General features: G+C 42.4%; 1 protein-coding gene across 1 annotated transcript; it reads right to left on the minus strand.

The window, feature by feature from the left end:
- Nucleotides 1–620: 620 nt before the first annotated feature.
- On the minus strand, nucleotides 621–1,797 carry LOC132899037 (ras-associated and pleckstrin homology domains-containing protein 1-like). The gene is made up of 4 exons (XM_060940685.1): nucleotides 1,720–1,797; nucleotides 1,318–1,621; nucleotides 923–1,192; nucleotides 621–661 (listed from the first exon to the last, which is right to left on the minus strand). The coding sequence occupies exons 1-4, from the start codon at nucleotides 1,795–1,797 to the stop codon at nucleotides 621–623; spliced, it is 693 nt and encodes a 230-aa protein (XP_060796668.1).
- Between the last annotated feature and the right edge of the window lie 14,198 nt (nucleotides 1,798–15,995).

Genomic DNA, 15,995 nt, shown 5'->3' on the forward strand with positions numbered 1-15,995 from the left:
GTAGTTTGGATTTCGGGGTAGTTAAAAAGGGGTGGGAAATTAAAAAAGTATTGTACTTCTTCCCACTCCTTTTTCAAACAATGTGCGGTGTTTTGGAATGTGTTAGCTCTTTATGTTATTTTATTTATTTTTTGTTAATTTCTCGTTTTCTTTCTTTTGTATGTACAAATAGTTACATACATTTTTTATACATGTTCAAAATAAAAATAAATTAATTCATTCAAGTTCTGACGTGGCGGATTTACGGGTCAGGGGCGAGACAGTTGATGCAGCGCACAGATGCTTTAAAATCTCCCGTGTGTTCTTCCCCCTGAGTCTGCTGTGTTCTCTGAGCAGTTTACTGTCACAAACATCACCTGTATTTCTATAAACATCACTCACTCATCACTAATCCATGTTAATCATTGAGCTTTTGATGGTGTTCAGTGTTTAATGTCAAATTAAAATTCCATTTGATTGAGGTGGAATTTTGGAGCTGATTATTTGAGCGGATTTACAGCGCAGCACCTTTACTGCTGTTTCTGTGTGAGTCGTTTACACCAACATTTATTCACTATGAGAGAGACACACACCATTTGTGCAGCATTTTTCAACTGATGAGTTTATTTTTGAAAAGTTTCTCATTTCCAGTCAGGGCGTGTCGATGTTACTGAGGGACGACCTGAAAGAGAAAAGCAGAGGAGAGATTTTTTAGAACAATAATCATCAAACCTTTTATCCTGGTATATAATATTCCCATTGCACTATTCTAGATCATATTACTGCATTCAAAAGTATTCGCTCCACATGTGCTTTGTTTAGTAGCGAGCTCCTGAGGTAATGAACAAGACCCATTCTGTAAGACATTACAAATATGACTGTGACTCATTCTGAGCTCCGGGACCACTGCACCCTTCTTCTCCTCCTCAACCTTCTCCTTTACCTCCAGGATGTCGTCCACCTGCCCCTCCATCCTTTTGGCGCCCCATTTCCTCCATTAGTTCTCCCCAAGGGAGAAATGTGGGAGTTGAGGGTCTGGATGGGATTGGGTCGACGCTGTCCATTATCTCGCCCCACATCAGTGCCTTTGGACTCGGGGGTCTGGAGGACAAAGGCTCCTCGACGCCCACAGTTTCAGGTGGCAGACTGGAGGTGGGTTGAGGTTCAGGCTCTGACTCAGCTGGTGCTGGTGTTTCTGGTGCCGCATGTAGATCTGGACAAAATCAAGGACAAGAAGGAGATAAAATGGAACGTTAAGACAGAGAAAACATTACAACATTAAAGAATGCGCAAAAGAATCAACAGCGGAAAACTGAGATATATTTTAATCTGGTTTACCGAGTGTGAGCACGTCAGTGGCATGAGCCTGAGCAGTGATCACACAGCCATCATCTACACGTCCACCTTCAGGTGGTGTCACAGGAGACGTGGCGTTTCCTCCCAGAATCTCCTCCTGGACGGATGGGACGTGGTGTTCGTTCTTCCCCATCGTTGCGGGTGGAGGGTAGTAGGAGGCGGATCTCAGAACGGGGTGGGACGGGGGGTAGAACTGGTCCGGCATGATGAAGTAGGCCGGGGGGAAGAACTGCGGTAGTAGGATGGGGTAGAACAGGGGGTCGTAGTGAGCAGCCTGAGACTGGAACTGAAGAAAGAAACAGAGTTGGATTTTAGGGAAACAAATTATTTCTTCAACAACAAAGTCCAAAAAGAAATGAACAGGTCCATAGCAACTTGTCTTACTGAATATTTCAGCGACAAAATCCCGGTGGTTCTGTCATATGAACCCTGACCATCAAATTTACTCATCAGCATCATCATCTTCAGAAGGGGATCTGGTTCCAACTTACCATTTTCGATAGAGGATGGTGTCACGCGTGAAAAGTGAAGTTTGAAGGCAGAGAGAGATGTGAAGCGTCGAGTGAGAGACGTGAAGTGTGAAATGTGGAGTGTGGAATGGAGTGGGTGTGTCCTTTATATGTATTGTTTCAGGATTCCGATCTTTGAAGTTTGAATTTGAATTCGATTCTGTTTTTGTTTAAATTGTCCAGCATAAAAAACTTCATCATAGCTCCGCCCCTTTTTACAGTTATTTTTTGAAGTTTGTATTTCAATTGTTTGAGTTTGAATTGGACCCTAATATTGTCATTTTTATTTGAACAAGGGGAGACCCTCAAAAAACCATCAGGTTGCAGGCCTCCCCTGCATGTCTTGTATTTGTTACAGTTTTTAAGCCAGTTTTGTTCTTGTATGTGCAATAAACAATAAAACAAAACAATAAAACAAGATGATGTATAGGTTCATGAATAAAGAGCTATTTATCTGAAAGGTAAATAAAAACTATGGCTTATTTGATATTTATTAGTTATAACAGAAGAGGAATTAAATAACATAATCAAGAGGGGAAAAAATTATGGGGCAACTAAAGAAATGACAATGTTCAGTGGCTCTTATTCAAGAAACTCCTTTATCTGAGACAGAGCACTTAAAATTAAAAAGAGAGCGGGTTGAGCAGAGTTACAGTCCATCATGTAGGAAAGGGAAGAAAAAAGGGGTGGCCATACTTTTCAACAAATCTGTATCTTGCCATTTTAAATGGCAAACAGAAAACCCTTTTGACAGTAACTGTATGTAACCGTACCGAGGGCGTTTTGATTTCGAGAGCTTGGAAAAAATTTTAGTGTTAATTTCGACAGCAAAAAGATCAGAGTGAGGCCTCTTGGGGCTGAGCCGCTCATATCTTAAAGCCTCGGCACATTGTGTGATGTGGTTATGAACATAAACACAGTACGGTTACATACAGTTACTGTCAAACATTGACTGTCAAAAGGGTTTTCTGTTTGCCATTTAATATGGCAAGATTATACAGATTTGATTAGGGTCCAATTCAAACTCAAACAATTGAAATACAAACTTCAAAAAAATAACTGTAAAAAGGGGCGGAGCTATGATGAAGTTTTTCATGCTGGACAATTTAAACAAAAACAGAATCGAATTCAAATTCAAACTTCAAAGATCGGAATCCTGAAACAATACATATAAATGACACACCCACTCCATTCCACACTCCACATTTCACACTTCACGTCTCTCACTCGACGCTTCACATCTCTCTCTGCCTTCAAACTTCACTTTTCACGCGTGACACCATCCTCTGTCGAAAATGGTAAGTTGGAACCAGATCCCCTTCTGAAGATGATGATGCTGATGAGTAAATTTGATGGTCAGGGTTCATATGACAGAACCACCGGGATTTTGTCGATGTAATATTCAGTAAGACAAGTAGCCTATTGTATGGACCTGTTCATTTCTTTTTGGACTTTGTTGTTGAAGAAATAATTTGTTTCTCTAAAATCCAACTCTGTTTCTTTCTTCAATTCCAGTCTCAGGCTGCTCACTTCGACCCCCTGTTCTACCCCATCCTACCACCGCAGTTCTTCCCCCCGGCCTACTTCATCATGCCGGACCAGTTGTACCCCCCGTCCCACCCCGTTCTGAGATCCGCCTCCTACTACCCTCCACCCGCAACGATGGGGAAGAACGAACACCACGTCCCATCCGTCCAGGAGGAGATTCTGGGAGAAAACGCCACATCTCCTGTGACACCACCTGAAGGTGGACGTGGAGACGATGGCTGTGTGATCACTGCTCAGGCTCATGCCACTGACGTGCTCACACTCGGTAAACCAGATGAAAATATATCTCAGTTTTCCGCTGTTGATTCTTTTGCGCATTCTTTAATGTTGTAATGTTTTCTCTGTCCTAATGTTCCATTTTATCTCCTTCTTGTCCTTGATTTTGTCCAGATCTACATGCGGCACCAGAAAAACCAGCACCAGCTGAGTCAGAGCCCGAACCTCAACCCACCTCAAGTCTGCCACCTGAAACCGTGGGCGTCGAGGAGCCTTTGTCCTCCAGACCCCCCGAGTCCAAAGGCACTGATGTGGGGCGAGATAATGGACAGCGTCGACCCAATCCCATCCAGACCCTCAACTCCCACATTACTCCCTTGGGGAGAACTAATGGAGGAAATGGGGCGCCAAAAGGATGGAGGGGCAAGTGGACGACATCCTGGAGGTAAAGGAGAAGGTTGAGGAGGAGAAGAAGGGTGCAGTGGTCAGGGAGCTCAGAATGAGTCACAGTCATATTTGTAATGTCTTACAGAATGGGTCTTGTTCATTACCTCAGGAGCTCGCTACTAAACAAAGCACATGCGGAGCGAATACTTTTGAATGCAGTAATATGATCTAGAATAGTGCAATGGGAATATTATATACCAGGATAAAAGGTTTGATGATTATTGTTCTAAAAAAATCTCTCCTCTGCTTTTCTCTTTCAGGTCGTCCCTCAGTAACATCGACACGCCCTGACTGGAAATGAGAAACTTTTCAAAAATAAACTCCTCAGTTGAAAAATGCTGCACAAATGGTGTGTGTCTCTCTCATAGTGAATAAATGTTGGTGTAAACGACTCACACAGAAACAGCAGTAAAGGTGCTGCGCTGTAAATCCGCTCAAATAATCAGCTCCAAAATTCCACCTCAATCAAATGGAATTTTAATTTGACATTAAACACTGAACACCATCAAAAGCTCAATGATTAACATGGATTAGTGATGAGTGAGTGATGTTTATAGAAATACGGGTGATGTTTGTGACAGTAAACTGCTCAGAGAACACAGCAGACTCAGGGGGAAGAACACACGGGAGATTTTAAAGCGTCTGTGCGCTGCATCAACTGTCTCGCCCCTGACCCGTAAATCCGCCACGTCAGAACCTCAGCTTCCAGACTGATGAAGACCACGCCCACAGGATATGACATCAATTAAACTGCTGTAGAGGAAGAGTAATGGATGATGATGATGTAATGGGGAACTGGTTCAGTCGCGGCTCCTAAAGAAAGGAGCGCGACCCACTGCTCCAGGAACTGAGACTGGGGGAGTGAACCCAAGTGCAGAACCAATGAAACACTGATGTGCACAAGGTGCTGAGCAGGGGACCGGGCCGAGAGACGCCTTGGAAAGCAAACTGAGGGATGAGCACCTCCAAAGAGGAGGAAAAAAGAAACCAGAGGGTCACCCCACACTAGACTGGAACCTGGGGCCGGAGGACTGGGAGAGCAACATGCAGCCCAGTGAGATACCAAAGCAGTAAAAATAGAGCGCTGGGAGGGGCCCTCACTAAATCTGGCAGGGAGTCTGGAGGTCCGACTGCAGAACATTTAGGAATTTTTCATGGCGTTTCCTAAAATTCTACACAATCAGAGGCGTTAGAGTAAGCACAAACTGTACTCGGGTCAAAGTATTGTGACTTTAATATTAATAATAATAATAATAATAATAATAATAATAATAATAATAATAATAAGTGTAAAAAAAGAATCGTATTAAATGACGACTCAAGTCGTGAGTCACTTCATATGATGATTTATTCCATCGATAATATTTTACATTCAAATCTATCGGAATATCAGTTCTGACCAAAATAAAAATCTACACTTTCACTGCACTATTTACCAGTTACACTTTTTAAAATCCTGATGTCAGTTTCTCTTCTGACATATTGACGACCAAATCTGATGCCCTTCTCTTTTTAAAGACGACTTTGTGTCATTTTATAGAAACTCCATCTGTTTGCCATTTATTTCCATTACAGTATGCACTGAAGATTGTGTTCACTCCCTAAAGTATCTGGACATGCCAACAACTGAAGAAATGAGTGCATTAAAAACTGAAAATGACCTCCCTGACCTTGGAAAGTAGGTCAAAGGTCCAGTCAGACGGTTGATTGGGGTAGAATGGGTGTATATTTGGGGTGGTTTACTGTCGCACGTTATCAGCCAAAAACAGTATTTCATGGTGAAAATTACATTTTTGACGATTTTGATAGTTTTTCAGACTTTTGACCTCGACCTGAAAATATTAGCGAAACGTGATTAGACAGCATGAAAAGGAAGAGCATGTGTACATTATATATAGTGAATAAAACATTTTGTTTATGTCGAGGTAATACTTGAGGCTGGAAGTAGAAAAAACACAAACGCAAAGTTTTAAGCGATAACTATCACATTTGGGAATTTTTGTAATTTTTATATAAAGCTTTTGATAAAATATACCAATTTGTCAATAATCTATAAAAGAATATGCACTAATGAAAAAATACAAAGGTCATTGTATGTAAATATGAAATTATGATTTTTTGAAAATGGTCCAGTCAGAAACAGAAAATGACCTTTTTTAATAATTAAATGTTTTATTAGTTGCAAAAAACGTACATAACACACAGCAGAACATATTTACATCCTCTATTTGGTAATAACAAGGTAACAATGTTAATAATGGAAAAGAATACTTAAAAATAAATATATCAATGATTAACCTAAAATGCATTTTAAAAAGTATATACTGATATAAATGCTTATACAAACAAACATGCAAACCCTCGCACCCACATACATACATATATACACACACATGCATCTTTAAAAATACACCTCTCCAGGTACATCCCTTTACTTCCTTCCATCCATCTCATTATCTGTAGCCGCTTTATCCTGTTCTACAGGGTCGCAGGCAAGCTGGAGCCTATCCCAGCTGACTACGGGCGAAAGGCGGGGTACACCCTGGACAAGTCGCCAGGTCATCACAGGGCTGACACATAGACACAGACAACCATTCACACTCACACCTATGGTCAATTTAGAGTCACCAGTTAACCTAACCTGCATGTCTTTGGACTGTGGGGGAAACCGGAGCACCCGGAGGAAACCCACGCGGACACGGGGAGAACATGCAAACTCCGCACAGAAAGGCCCTCGCCGGCCACGGGGCTCGAACCCAGAACCTGCTGTGAGGTGACAGTAATAACCGGTACACCACCGTGCCGCCCCATCCCTTTACTTATTTGTACTAAACAAAAAGGAAAAGTATAAAAGAGGATCCAGCTGTATATCTGTACTCCTACAGAGAAATAGACAAACAAACAAATAAATAAAAATAATAACATCACAAATAAACTATATACAGTTACCACTTGAGCAGTTCAACCGAATCCTGGTGGGAGTGGTGTATTACTTTCATCTATTTGGGTCAAGAAAAGTCAGGTCTATGTGAAGATACGTACATACTCAGTCCAAGGTGTCCAACAGCTTTTAAACTTCTCTTGTTCAAGTCTCAAAGTAAATGTAAGTTTTTCCAGAAAATAAATGTCATGAATCACCTCAATTCAGTCCTTTACTGCGGGGGGCTCTCTTGTCATCCATTTTGTTGTGAGGGCTTTCTTACTTGCTATCAACAAAATATTAAACATACCATAAAAGCCATTGAATTTCTCCTGTTCCAGCCTCTGCGACTGCTGTGCGACTGCTGTGCAGTTCCAGCTGAAAGCCAGCGGGCTGCAGCCAGGGCTCAGACCCCTCCCTCTCCTAGTTTAATTCTAAACACGCCCATTCATTCGATTCCTCAGTGTCGCCATTAGATGGCGCTTCTCTCATAAAAAAAAAAAACATTACTTGAAATGTTGTGTGAAGCTGTTGTACTGCACTTTATTCTGTTTTTTTTTTTTGATGATTTTATGGATTATAGACATTGAGATGATGAACCATCTGAAAGTCTTTTTTGGGGGTACATCTTACCTTCTCCGAATAAGTAATGGTTACTAACTGATATTAATTACCTTTGATTAGTAATTATCAGCAGGGCTGTAACCAGGATTTTTCAAATACCGAGGTCAAACATTGCGATACATCTTATTTGCCAAAAAAAAAAAGTCCTAATATGGTGACTTTTCATACATTTTGGAAACGAGTCAAAATCACAAGCCCAACAAGATTAACATGTAGGTGAACATGTTTCTTTTAACAATTTCAAAACTGCACGATCACAAAAGTATTTTGTGAGTGAGTGAGTGAGTGAGTGAGTGAGTGAGTGAGTGAGTGAGTGAGTGAGTGAGAGTTTGAGTGAGTGATGGAGTGTGAGTGAGTGAGAATGAGAGTGAGTGAGAGAGTGAGAGAGTGTGAGTGAGTGAGTGAGTGAGTGAGTGAGTGAGTGAGTGAGAATGAGAGTGTGAGTGAGTGAGTTAGTGTGAGTGAGTGAGTGAGTGAGAATGAGAGTGTGAGTGAATGAGAACGAGTGAGTGAGTGAGTGAGTGAGTGATGGAGTGTGAGTGAGTGAGAATGAGAGTGTGAGTGAGAGTGAGTGAGTGAGTGAGTGAGTGAGTGAGTGAGTGAGTGAGTGAGTGAGAGTGAGTGAGTGAGTGAGTGAGAATGAGAGTGTGAGTGAGTTAGTGTGAGTGAGAGTGAGTGAGTGAGTGAGTGAGTGAGAATGAGAGTGTGAGTGAGTGAATGAGAATGAGTGAGTGAGTGAGTGAGTGAGTGAGTGAGTGAGTGAGTGAGTGTGAGTGAGTGAGTGAGTGAGTGAGAGAGTGTGAGTGAGTGAGTTACAGTGGTGCTTGAAAGTTTGTGAACCCTTTAGAATTTTCTCTATTTCTGCATGAACATGACCTAAAACATCATCAGATTTTCACACAAGTCCTAAAAGTAGATAAAGAGAACCCAGTTAAACAAATGAGACAAAAATATTATACTTGGTCATTTATTTATTGAGGAAAATGATCCAATATTACATATCTGTCAGTGGCAAAAGTATGTGAACCTCTAGGATTAGCAGTTAATTTGAAGGTGAATTTAGAGTCAGGTGTTTTCAATCAACGGGATGACAATCAGGTGTGAGTGGGCACCTTGTTTTATTTAAAGAACAGGGAACTATCAATGTCTGATCTTCACAACACATGTTTGTGGAAGTGTATCATGGCACTTCCACAAAGGAGGTTTCTGAGGACCTCAGAAAAAGTGTTGTTGATGCTCATCAGGCTGGAAAAGGTTACAAAACCATCTCTAAAGAGTTTGGGTTCCACCAATCCACAGTCAGACAGATTGTGTACAAATGGAGGAAATTCATGACCATTGTTACCCTCCCCAGGAGTGGTCAACCAACTGAGATCACTCCAAGAGCAAGGTGTGTAATAGTCGGCGAGGTCACAAAGGACCCCAGGGTAACTTCTAAGCAACTGAGGGCCTCTCTCACATTGGCTAATGTTAATGTTCATGAGTCCACCATCAGGAGAACACTGAACAACAATGGTGTGCATGGCAGGGTTGCAAGGAGAAAAACACTGCTCTCCAAAAAGAACATTGCTGCTCATCTGCAGTTTGCTAAAGATCACGTGGACAAGCCAGAAGGCTATTGGAAGAATGTTTTGGGGACGGATGAGACCAAAATAGAACTTCTGGTTTAAATGAGAAGCGTTATGTTTGGAGAAAGGAAAACACTGCATTCCAGCATAAGAACCTTATCCCATCTGTGAAACATGGTGGTGGTAGTATCACGGTTTGGGCCTGTTTTGCTGCATCTGGGCCAGGACGGCTTGCCATCATTGATGGAACAATGAATTCTGAATTATACCAGCGAATTCTAAAGGAAAATGTCAGGACATCTGTCCATGAACTGACTCTCAAGAGAAGGTGGGTCATGCAGCAAGACGATGACCCTAAGCACACAAGTCGTTCTACCAAAGAATGGTTAAAGAAGAATAAAGTTAATGTTTTGGAATGGCCAAGTCAAAGTCCTGACCTTCATCCAATGGAAATGTTGTGGAAGGACCTGAAGCGAGCAGTTCATGTGAGGAAACCCATCAACATCCCAGAGTTGAAGCTGTTCTGTACAGAGGAATGGGCTAAAATTCCTCCAAGCCGGTGTGCAGGACTGATCAACAGTTACCGGAAATATTTAGTTGCAGTTATTGCTGCACAAGGGGGTCACACCAGATACTGAAAGGAAAGGTTCACATACTTTTGCCACTCACAGATATGTAATATTGGATCATTTTCCTCAATAAATAAATGACCAAGTATAATATTTTTGTCTCATTTGTTTAACTGGGTTCTCTTTATCTACTTTTAGGATTTATGTGAAAATCTGATGATGTTTTAGGTCATATTTATGCAGAAATATAGAAAATTCTAAAGGGTTCACAAACTTTCAAGCACCACTGTAGTGTGAGTGAGTGAGAATGAGTGAGTGAGAGTGACAACGCAATCTAGCCGAGCCTGAATGGACTTCAATTGCTTTTTAAAAAATATATGCCCTTTTCAGGCGGCACGGTGGTGTAGTGGTTAGCGCTGTCGCCTCACAGCAAGAAGGTCCTGGGTTCGAGCCCCGGGGCCGGCGAGGGCCTTTCTGTGTGGAGTTTGCATGTTCTCCCCGTGTCCGCGTGGGTTTCCTCCGGGTGCTCCGGTTTCTCCCACAGTCCAAAGACATGCAGGTTAGGTTAACTGATGACTCTAAATTGACCGTAGGTGTGAGTGTGAATGGTTGTCTGTGTCTATGTGTCAGCCCTGTGATGACCTGGCGACTTGTCCAGGGTGTGCCCCGCCTTTCGCCCATAGTCAGCTGGGATAGGCTCCAGCTTGCCTGCGACCCTGTAGAAGGATAAAGCGGCTAGAGATAATGAGATGAGATGAGATGCCCTTTTCAATAGCAAAATACTAGACGGTTATTGGACAAAACTGACTAAAACGCTCCATTCGGAGACTGAGCCTCACTGGAGATGGGAGTCAATAAGAGGGGCGGGACAAGACTTCCCGAGAGGAGGCTCATCTCCAGCTGGTGATCGGAGGAGGAGCTGTGAACGCGGCTGGGCTGTTGACAGAAAGCAGTCAGAGGCGGTACATCATGCTGTAAATAAAATGTGAACATAATAAGTTTGCTACCCGTTTTCATTTCCGTTCGAAAATACAACCAATGATCAAAACAATAGTGTCTTGTGTTCACGTTAGCCTATAGTCTGGAAAGTTAGCAAAATAGCTCAAGTCTCGTCAGGACCCAATAACTTCATAAACAACAGGTCACGACTGTCCAGCCTTTTCTGATCTGAAACGCATCAAATCAAATCGAGACGAGAGAGACAGAATAAAAGAGTTTGTGCCGCCTGGAACACGAAAATCCTATCTAGCTAAGTGGCTTCGACTGTTGTTGCTTGAAATGCTAATTAAAATTGCACTGTTAATGATCATAAGCATTCCGGCACATAACGGTCAGTGACTGGCAAAATTAACTCCCCTTCTTCCCTCTTTCTTTTTCTCTCACTTGTTGACTTTCCAAAGCTGAGTTTGGTTTGTTTTAGTGTAGTAGACTTCTTTATCTTATGTCAATTTTCAGATTCCACGACTAATTGACAAACTGCCTGGCTGCGGAGTCGGACCTTGATGAGAACACTTCTCAGCTCTTGTGTATCCCGTGGTGCTTAGCTGACTATCGCGAGGCTGCCTAATATGAAATGTTTCCAATGTCGGATATTTCAGCTTCGTTTAAAAATGATTATGTGAACTTTATTTTTAGACAAACAAATGAGAACAGGGGGATGCAAGCTGAATTTAGAATTTTCCACCGATCAAAGTCAGAACGATTTTCATCATATATTAATTTCACATTTCTGAGTGAAAAAAAAAAAATACCGTGGGAAAAAAATGCCGAGGACATGACCTCGGTGTCCTCAATGGTAGTTACGGCCCTGATTATCAGGTATTACCTACTAGCAAACAAGAGATAATTTTACCCAATTTCAATGAGAAAGTAGCTGTTGAATAGATACATAAATGTGAGATAAATTTTACTCAATTTATTTAAGTATTTCATAGCTTTTTATTTCAGTTATTTTATACTCAATATATGGAATTAAATCCACCCCAAACAAGTCAATGCAAATTGTTACCTCAGATTTATTGGGTAAATTCTATAGGTTACGTTTTTCAGTAGCCACTGATTACTGTTTCATGAAGTAGGCCTTATAGGGCCCGCTAAACAACATGCTTGTGATGAAAGTATAGCTTAATTGTTTTAATCCGTCTATCATTCGTTCTTTCTATTTTCAATCAGCAATCAAAAATCAAAAAATGAAAAAGTGACCGTTTGTTTTGTTGTTTTTATTTTTATTTCATGTTGATGCTGAGAACAGTCTATATCCACGTTTAAATGATTGATCAGTAGGCCAGTCTGTCCCAGAATCCATTGCGAAGCTTACTGCTTCTGCTGCCAGGGTGCGCGCGCAGCCGTCTTTGATTACAAACAGTAAATGGGTCTATAAGAAAGACAGTAGAGAGGTTCGTGCCACTTGTGTATTTTTATTAAAACGTGCACACATGCAGTATAATCACAAAACAGTATAGTACTATATTTGACCCGACAAGAGACAGTTATCGTTTCCCACTATGCCCTCCTTTGTTCCTAATAACCAGATCGATCACGTTTGATAAACCCGTTATAAGTCTGTTGCAGAAATCCACGGTCACTTTTGTCTCCCAGAACACATGTATGGCCTGGACTAGCTCCTGTTTTGTACATGGCTTTGCCTCTTTGCAGATATAGTCCTTCATGGAGTGCCAGACCAGTTCAATTGGATTCAAATCCGGTGACTCTGCTGGAGTTTTAACCCAGTTGATGCCCTCTGATGCCATGCAAGCTGCAGCTGCGGTGTGCCTTGGATCGTTGTCCTGGAAAAAGCAGTGATCAGACCCAAAATATTTCCTGACATATGGCCCCATAAATTCTTTTATGATGGTCTCGTCGAAGTAGGTTCTGTCCATTATCCCATCAAAGATGACGAAGGGACCTGCCCCTCGCCTGGAAATCATTCCCCATACATGCAGCTTCAATGGGTGTTTTGGTCGTGGTTTTGAAACGAAGTGGACCTTTCTGTGGAAACTTTGCCTTGCAAAGTGCTCCAGTGCAACAGTCGTTTCGTCGGTGAAGAGTACATTGTACCATGTCTCCCCTGACGCTTTCCACTCAGAAGCTTGCTGCAGCCTCGCCTCTTTGTTGCGCTCCTTCAGCATTGGGCAGAAATGGGTCTTAGAGAATTTCCAACCCATCTGTCTGCGAGCGCGGCGTATACTTGTCGCGCTCACTTCAACAACAAAATCTGCCTTGATTTTCTGCTGAACGGCTCAGGCATTCATTTCGGTGTTGGCCTTTGTCAGATCATCGATTGCAGCAAGGATATTGCTGAGAAAATTAAGGAAAACATTAGAGAAAAAATAAATTGTTTTCGTACGTACTGTAATGTAAACTATTTTACATTCCCTCAATGAGCTGGATACTTACTTATGCAGTTTTCTGGGAGCTGAGCGTCGCGGCGGTCTCTCTTTGTAGTGATATCTCACAGCTCTCGGTGTAACGTTAATGCCCCTGCATGCCAAACTTTGCCATATCTCTTGTGTTGACTTTCCATTTGCTCTCATTGAACGAATGTGCTGGGAACTCTCTCTGCTGATGCGCGTCATCTTAGTTGTAATGTACTGTAATCTACTGTGGCGCAGTGGTGACATTTAACGTTAACTTGGTGGGGATGGGAGGTGGGACGTGATGGGGGCCACATGTGATTGGCTATCATTAATGGTAAAATGGTACCGTAAAATGTTTACTTTCATTGCATGAATCTGCTGATGCGTAACCTTTTGTGATGCGTAACAGCTCGTTTGGCTGGAATGCGCAAGCTGCCCTACCCCAGATCACCATTCTCACCTGTCTTTGAATAATGCAGAATGCATGACCCGAAACAGAACATTAAGAGCCAATGAAAGAAAAAGCACACTATTGTCCTTACAACAAGTTTACTTATTCTGCCTTATTCCGGCACGTTTATTTATCTAATCTTTTTAATTTTTTTTTTCTACAAATAATTTTCCAGTATCCTCTTCATTTTTATTGTACTGTCGCTTTCCTTTTGGTACCGTACTTTCCACTTTCGCTTTCCTTTTTCTGTTTTTTTCTCTCTCTTTTTCAGAAGAATGCCGAGACCAGAAGCTTTCTTTTTTTCTCCTCCTGCGTAAAGACCATAAGCGGAGGCCATTCACATCGGATCTGCTTTAATATCAACAGACCTTTGATTAAGGTACGTGAATCCTTTCATCATGGCACACCTTCAGCCTGTTCAGTGTGCTGAGTGCAGGATGTTTAGTCATTCTTCCTCCGTCGCTAGCGATAGCTTTATTTGTGATAAGTGCAGATTAGTTAGCTCTCTGACAGAAAAGATTACAGTGCTAGAAGCGCGTGTCCAGGCTTTAGAGAAGGCCAGTGAGAATGAGAACAGTGTAGTTTCTGTAGGGGAAAGTCTGGATGCCCTAGGTGGAGTTAGTAATCCCCCAACTCCAGCATTAGAGCCCTTACAGCGGGGTGAATGGGTGACGACTCAGCGGCATAAGCGTAGAGCCAAAGCTACTGCTGAGGATTGCCCACGGTAGCACCACTCCTCTCCGCTTCACGTGTCGAACAGGTTTGCTCTCCTTAATGATGCACCCACTGAGAAACCTGAAAGAGCTCTGGTTATAGGGGACTCTATCATAGCGAAGGCAATGTCCGATGCTGTAGTGTGCTCTGGCCCCATCCCAATGCGGCGTGGCGATGTAGCTTACAGCAGGTTATGGTCGCTGAACTGCTGGTTGTCCAGGTGGTGCTCTGAAAACAGTGTGGACTTTATAGATAATTGGGCTGATTTTGAGGGCACTGCTGGCCTGTTAGGGCGGGACGGTATCCATCCCACTCTGGAAGGTGCTGCTCTTATTTCCTGCAGCATAGGTCATAGTCTCAGGAAAGGCCTAGTTAATTTCTTTTTTTTTAAAAATATTTTCATTAGGGTGGCACGGTGGTGTAGTGGTTAGCGCTGTCGCCTCACAGCAAGAAGGTCCTGGGTTCCGGGGCCGGCGAGGGCCTTTCTGTGTGGAGTTTGCATGTTCTGTCCGTGTGGGTTTCCTCCGGGTGCTCCGGTTTCCCCCACAGTCCAAAGACATGTAGGTTAGGTTAACTGGTGACTCTAAATTGACCGTAGGTGTGAGTGTGAATGGTTGTCTGTGTCTATGTGTCAGCCCTGTGATGACCTGGCGACTTGTCCAGGGTGTACCCTGCCTTTTGCCCGTAGTCAGCTGGGATAGGCTCCAGCTTGCCTGCGACCCTGTAGAAGGATAAAGCGGCTAGAGATGATGAGATGAGATATTTTTATTACATTTTCTCAAAATGCAAAACACACTGAACTGCTCAGACATGACAGGAGAAAAAAAAGAAAATAAAACACAGCAGAATGTGGGCATGTGGGTACAGTAAATAGAAAATAAATATAAAAATAAATGACAGTGGGCACAGTCTCCATCCAGTCCCCTCCCTTTCAATCTCCTGCAGCAAGACAGGGCAGTATCCAAATAGGAATCAATACAGAGCATACAAACATAGCAAGGCTACAAGGTGCTTGTTAGATAGTGAGCAATTAAAACAAAGTCACAGAGACAGGCTAGGCTGATCTGGGAAATCCATGAAGCAAGGAAGATGACAGCGTGGGCCCAATATGCTGCAAATAAGGGTCCCAAACCTTACAGAAAGCATCTATTTTGGAGTGAAGCTTGCACGTCATGTATTCACTAGGAATGCAGTCCATAACAATGTTGTGCCATGATTTTTTTGTTGGTGCAACATTCTTGATCCAGAAAAGTAGAATGTTCTTTCTAGCAGCAAAGGTCAGTATATTGAAAAGTCTCCTGTGTTTACTGTCAGTGATCCGACCATCTGGGAGACCAAGTATCAGGCACAAAGGGTCCATCCGTATTGGGACACCAAAGATAGCAGTCAGTTCGATCACAATACTAGACCAATACTTTTGTAACTTCACACATGACCAGAAGCAGTGAGCATAACTACCAGTCTCACAGTTGCATTTCCAACAAAGCGGGGAAATATTAGTGTCCATTTTGTTCTTGACAACAGGTGTTATATGCGTGCGATGTACAATTCTGAACTGTACAGATTTAGTGCGGTTACAAACAGAAATTTTCATGGCCTGAGACCAGACTTCCTGCCAGTCAGCATCATCTATAGCAACGCCTAGATCTTTCTCCCAAGCTAGCTTGATGGTTTGTGAAGTAAGAGGAGAATTAGAGTTCAGGGCTCTGTAAAAAACAGTAATGCATTTCTTATTAAT

Source organism: Neoarius graeffei, chromosome 15, assembly GCF_027579695.1.
Source record: "Neoarius graeffei isolate fNeoGra1 chromosome 15, fNeoGra1.pri, whole genome shotgun sequence".
Classification (NCBI taxonomy): domain Eukaryota; kingdom Metazoa; phylum Chordata; class Actinopteri; order Siluriformes; family Ariidae; genus Neoarius; species Neoarius graeffei.

Excerpts from the sequence above, each read along its gene's own strand:
- LOC132899037 (XM_060940685.1), bottom strand. The coding sequence starts at position 1,797 with ATGATGATGCTGATGAGTAAATTTGATGGTCAGGGTTCATATGACAGA. Across the intron at positions 1,622-1,719 it reads TTTTGTCGCTGAAATATTCA|TTCCAGTCTCAGGCTGCTCA; the intron begins GTAAGACAAGTT and ends TTCTTTCTTCAG. Across the intron at positions 1,193-1,317 it reads CACTGACGTGCTCACACTCG|ATCTACATGCGGCACCAGAA; the intron begins GTAAACCAGATT and ends GATTTTGTCCAG.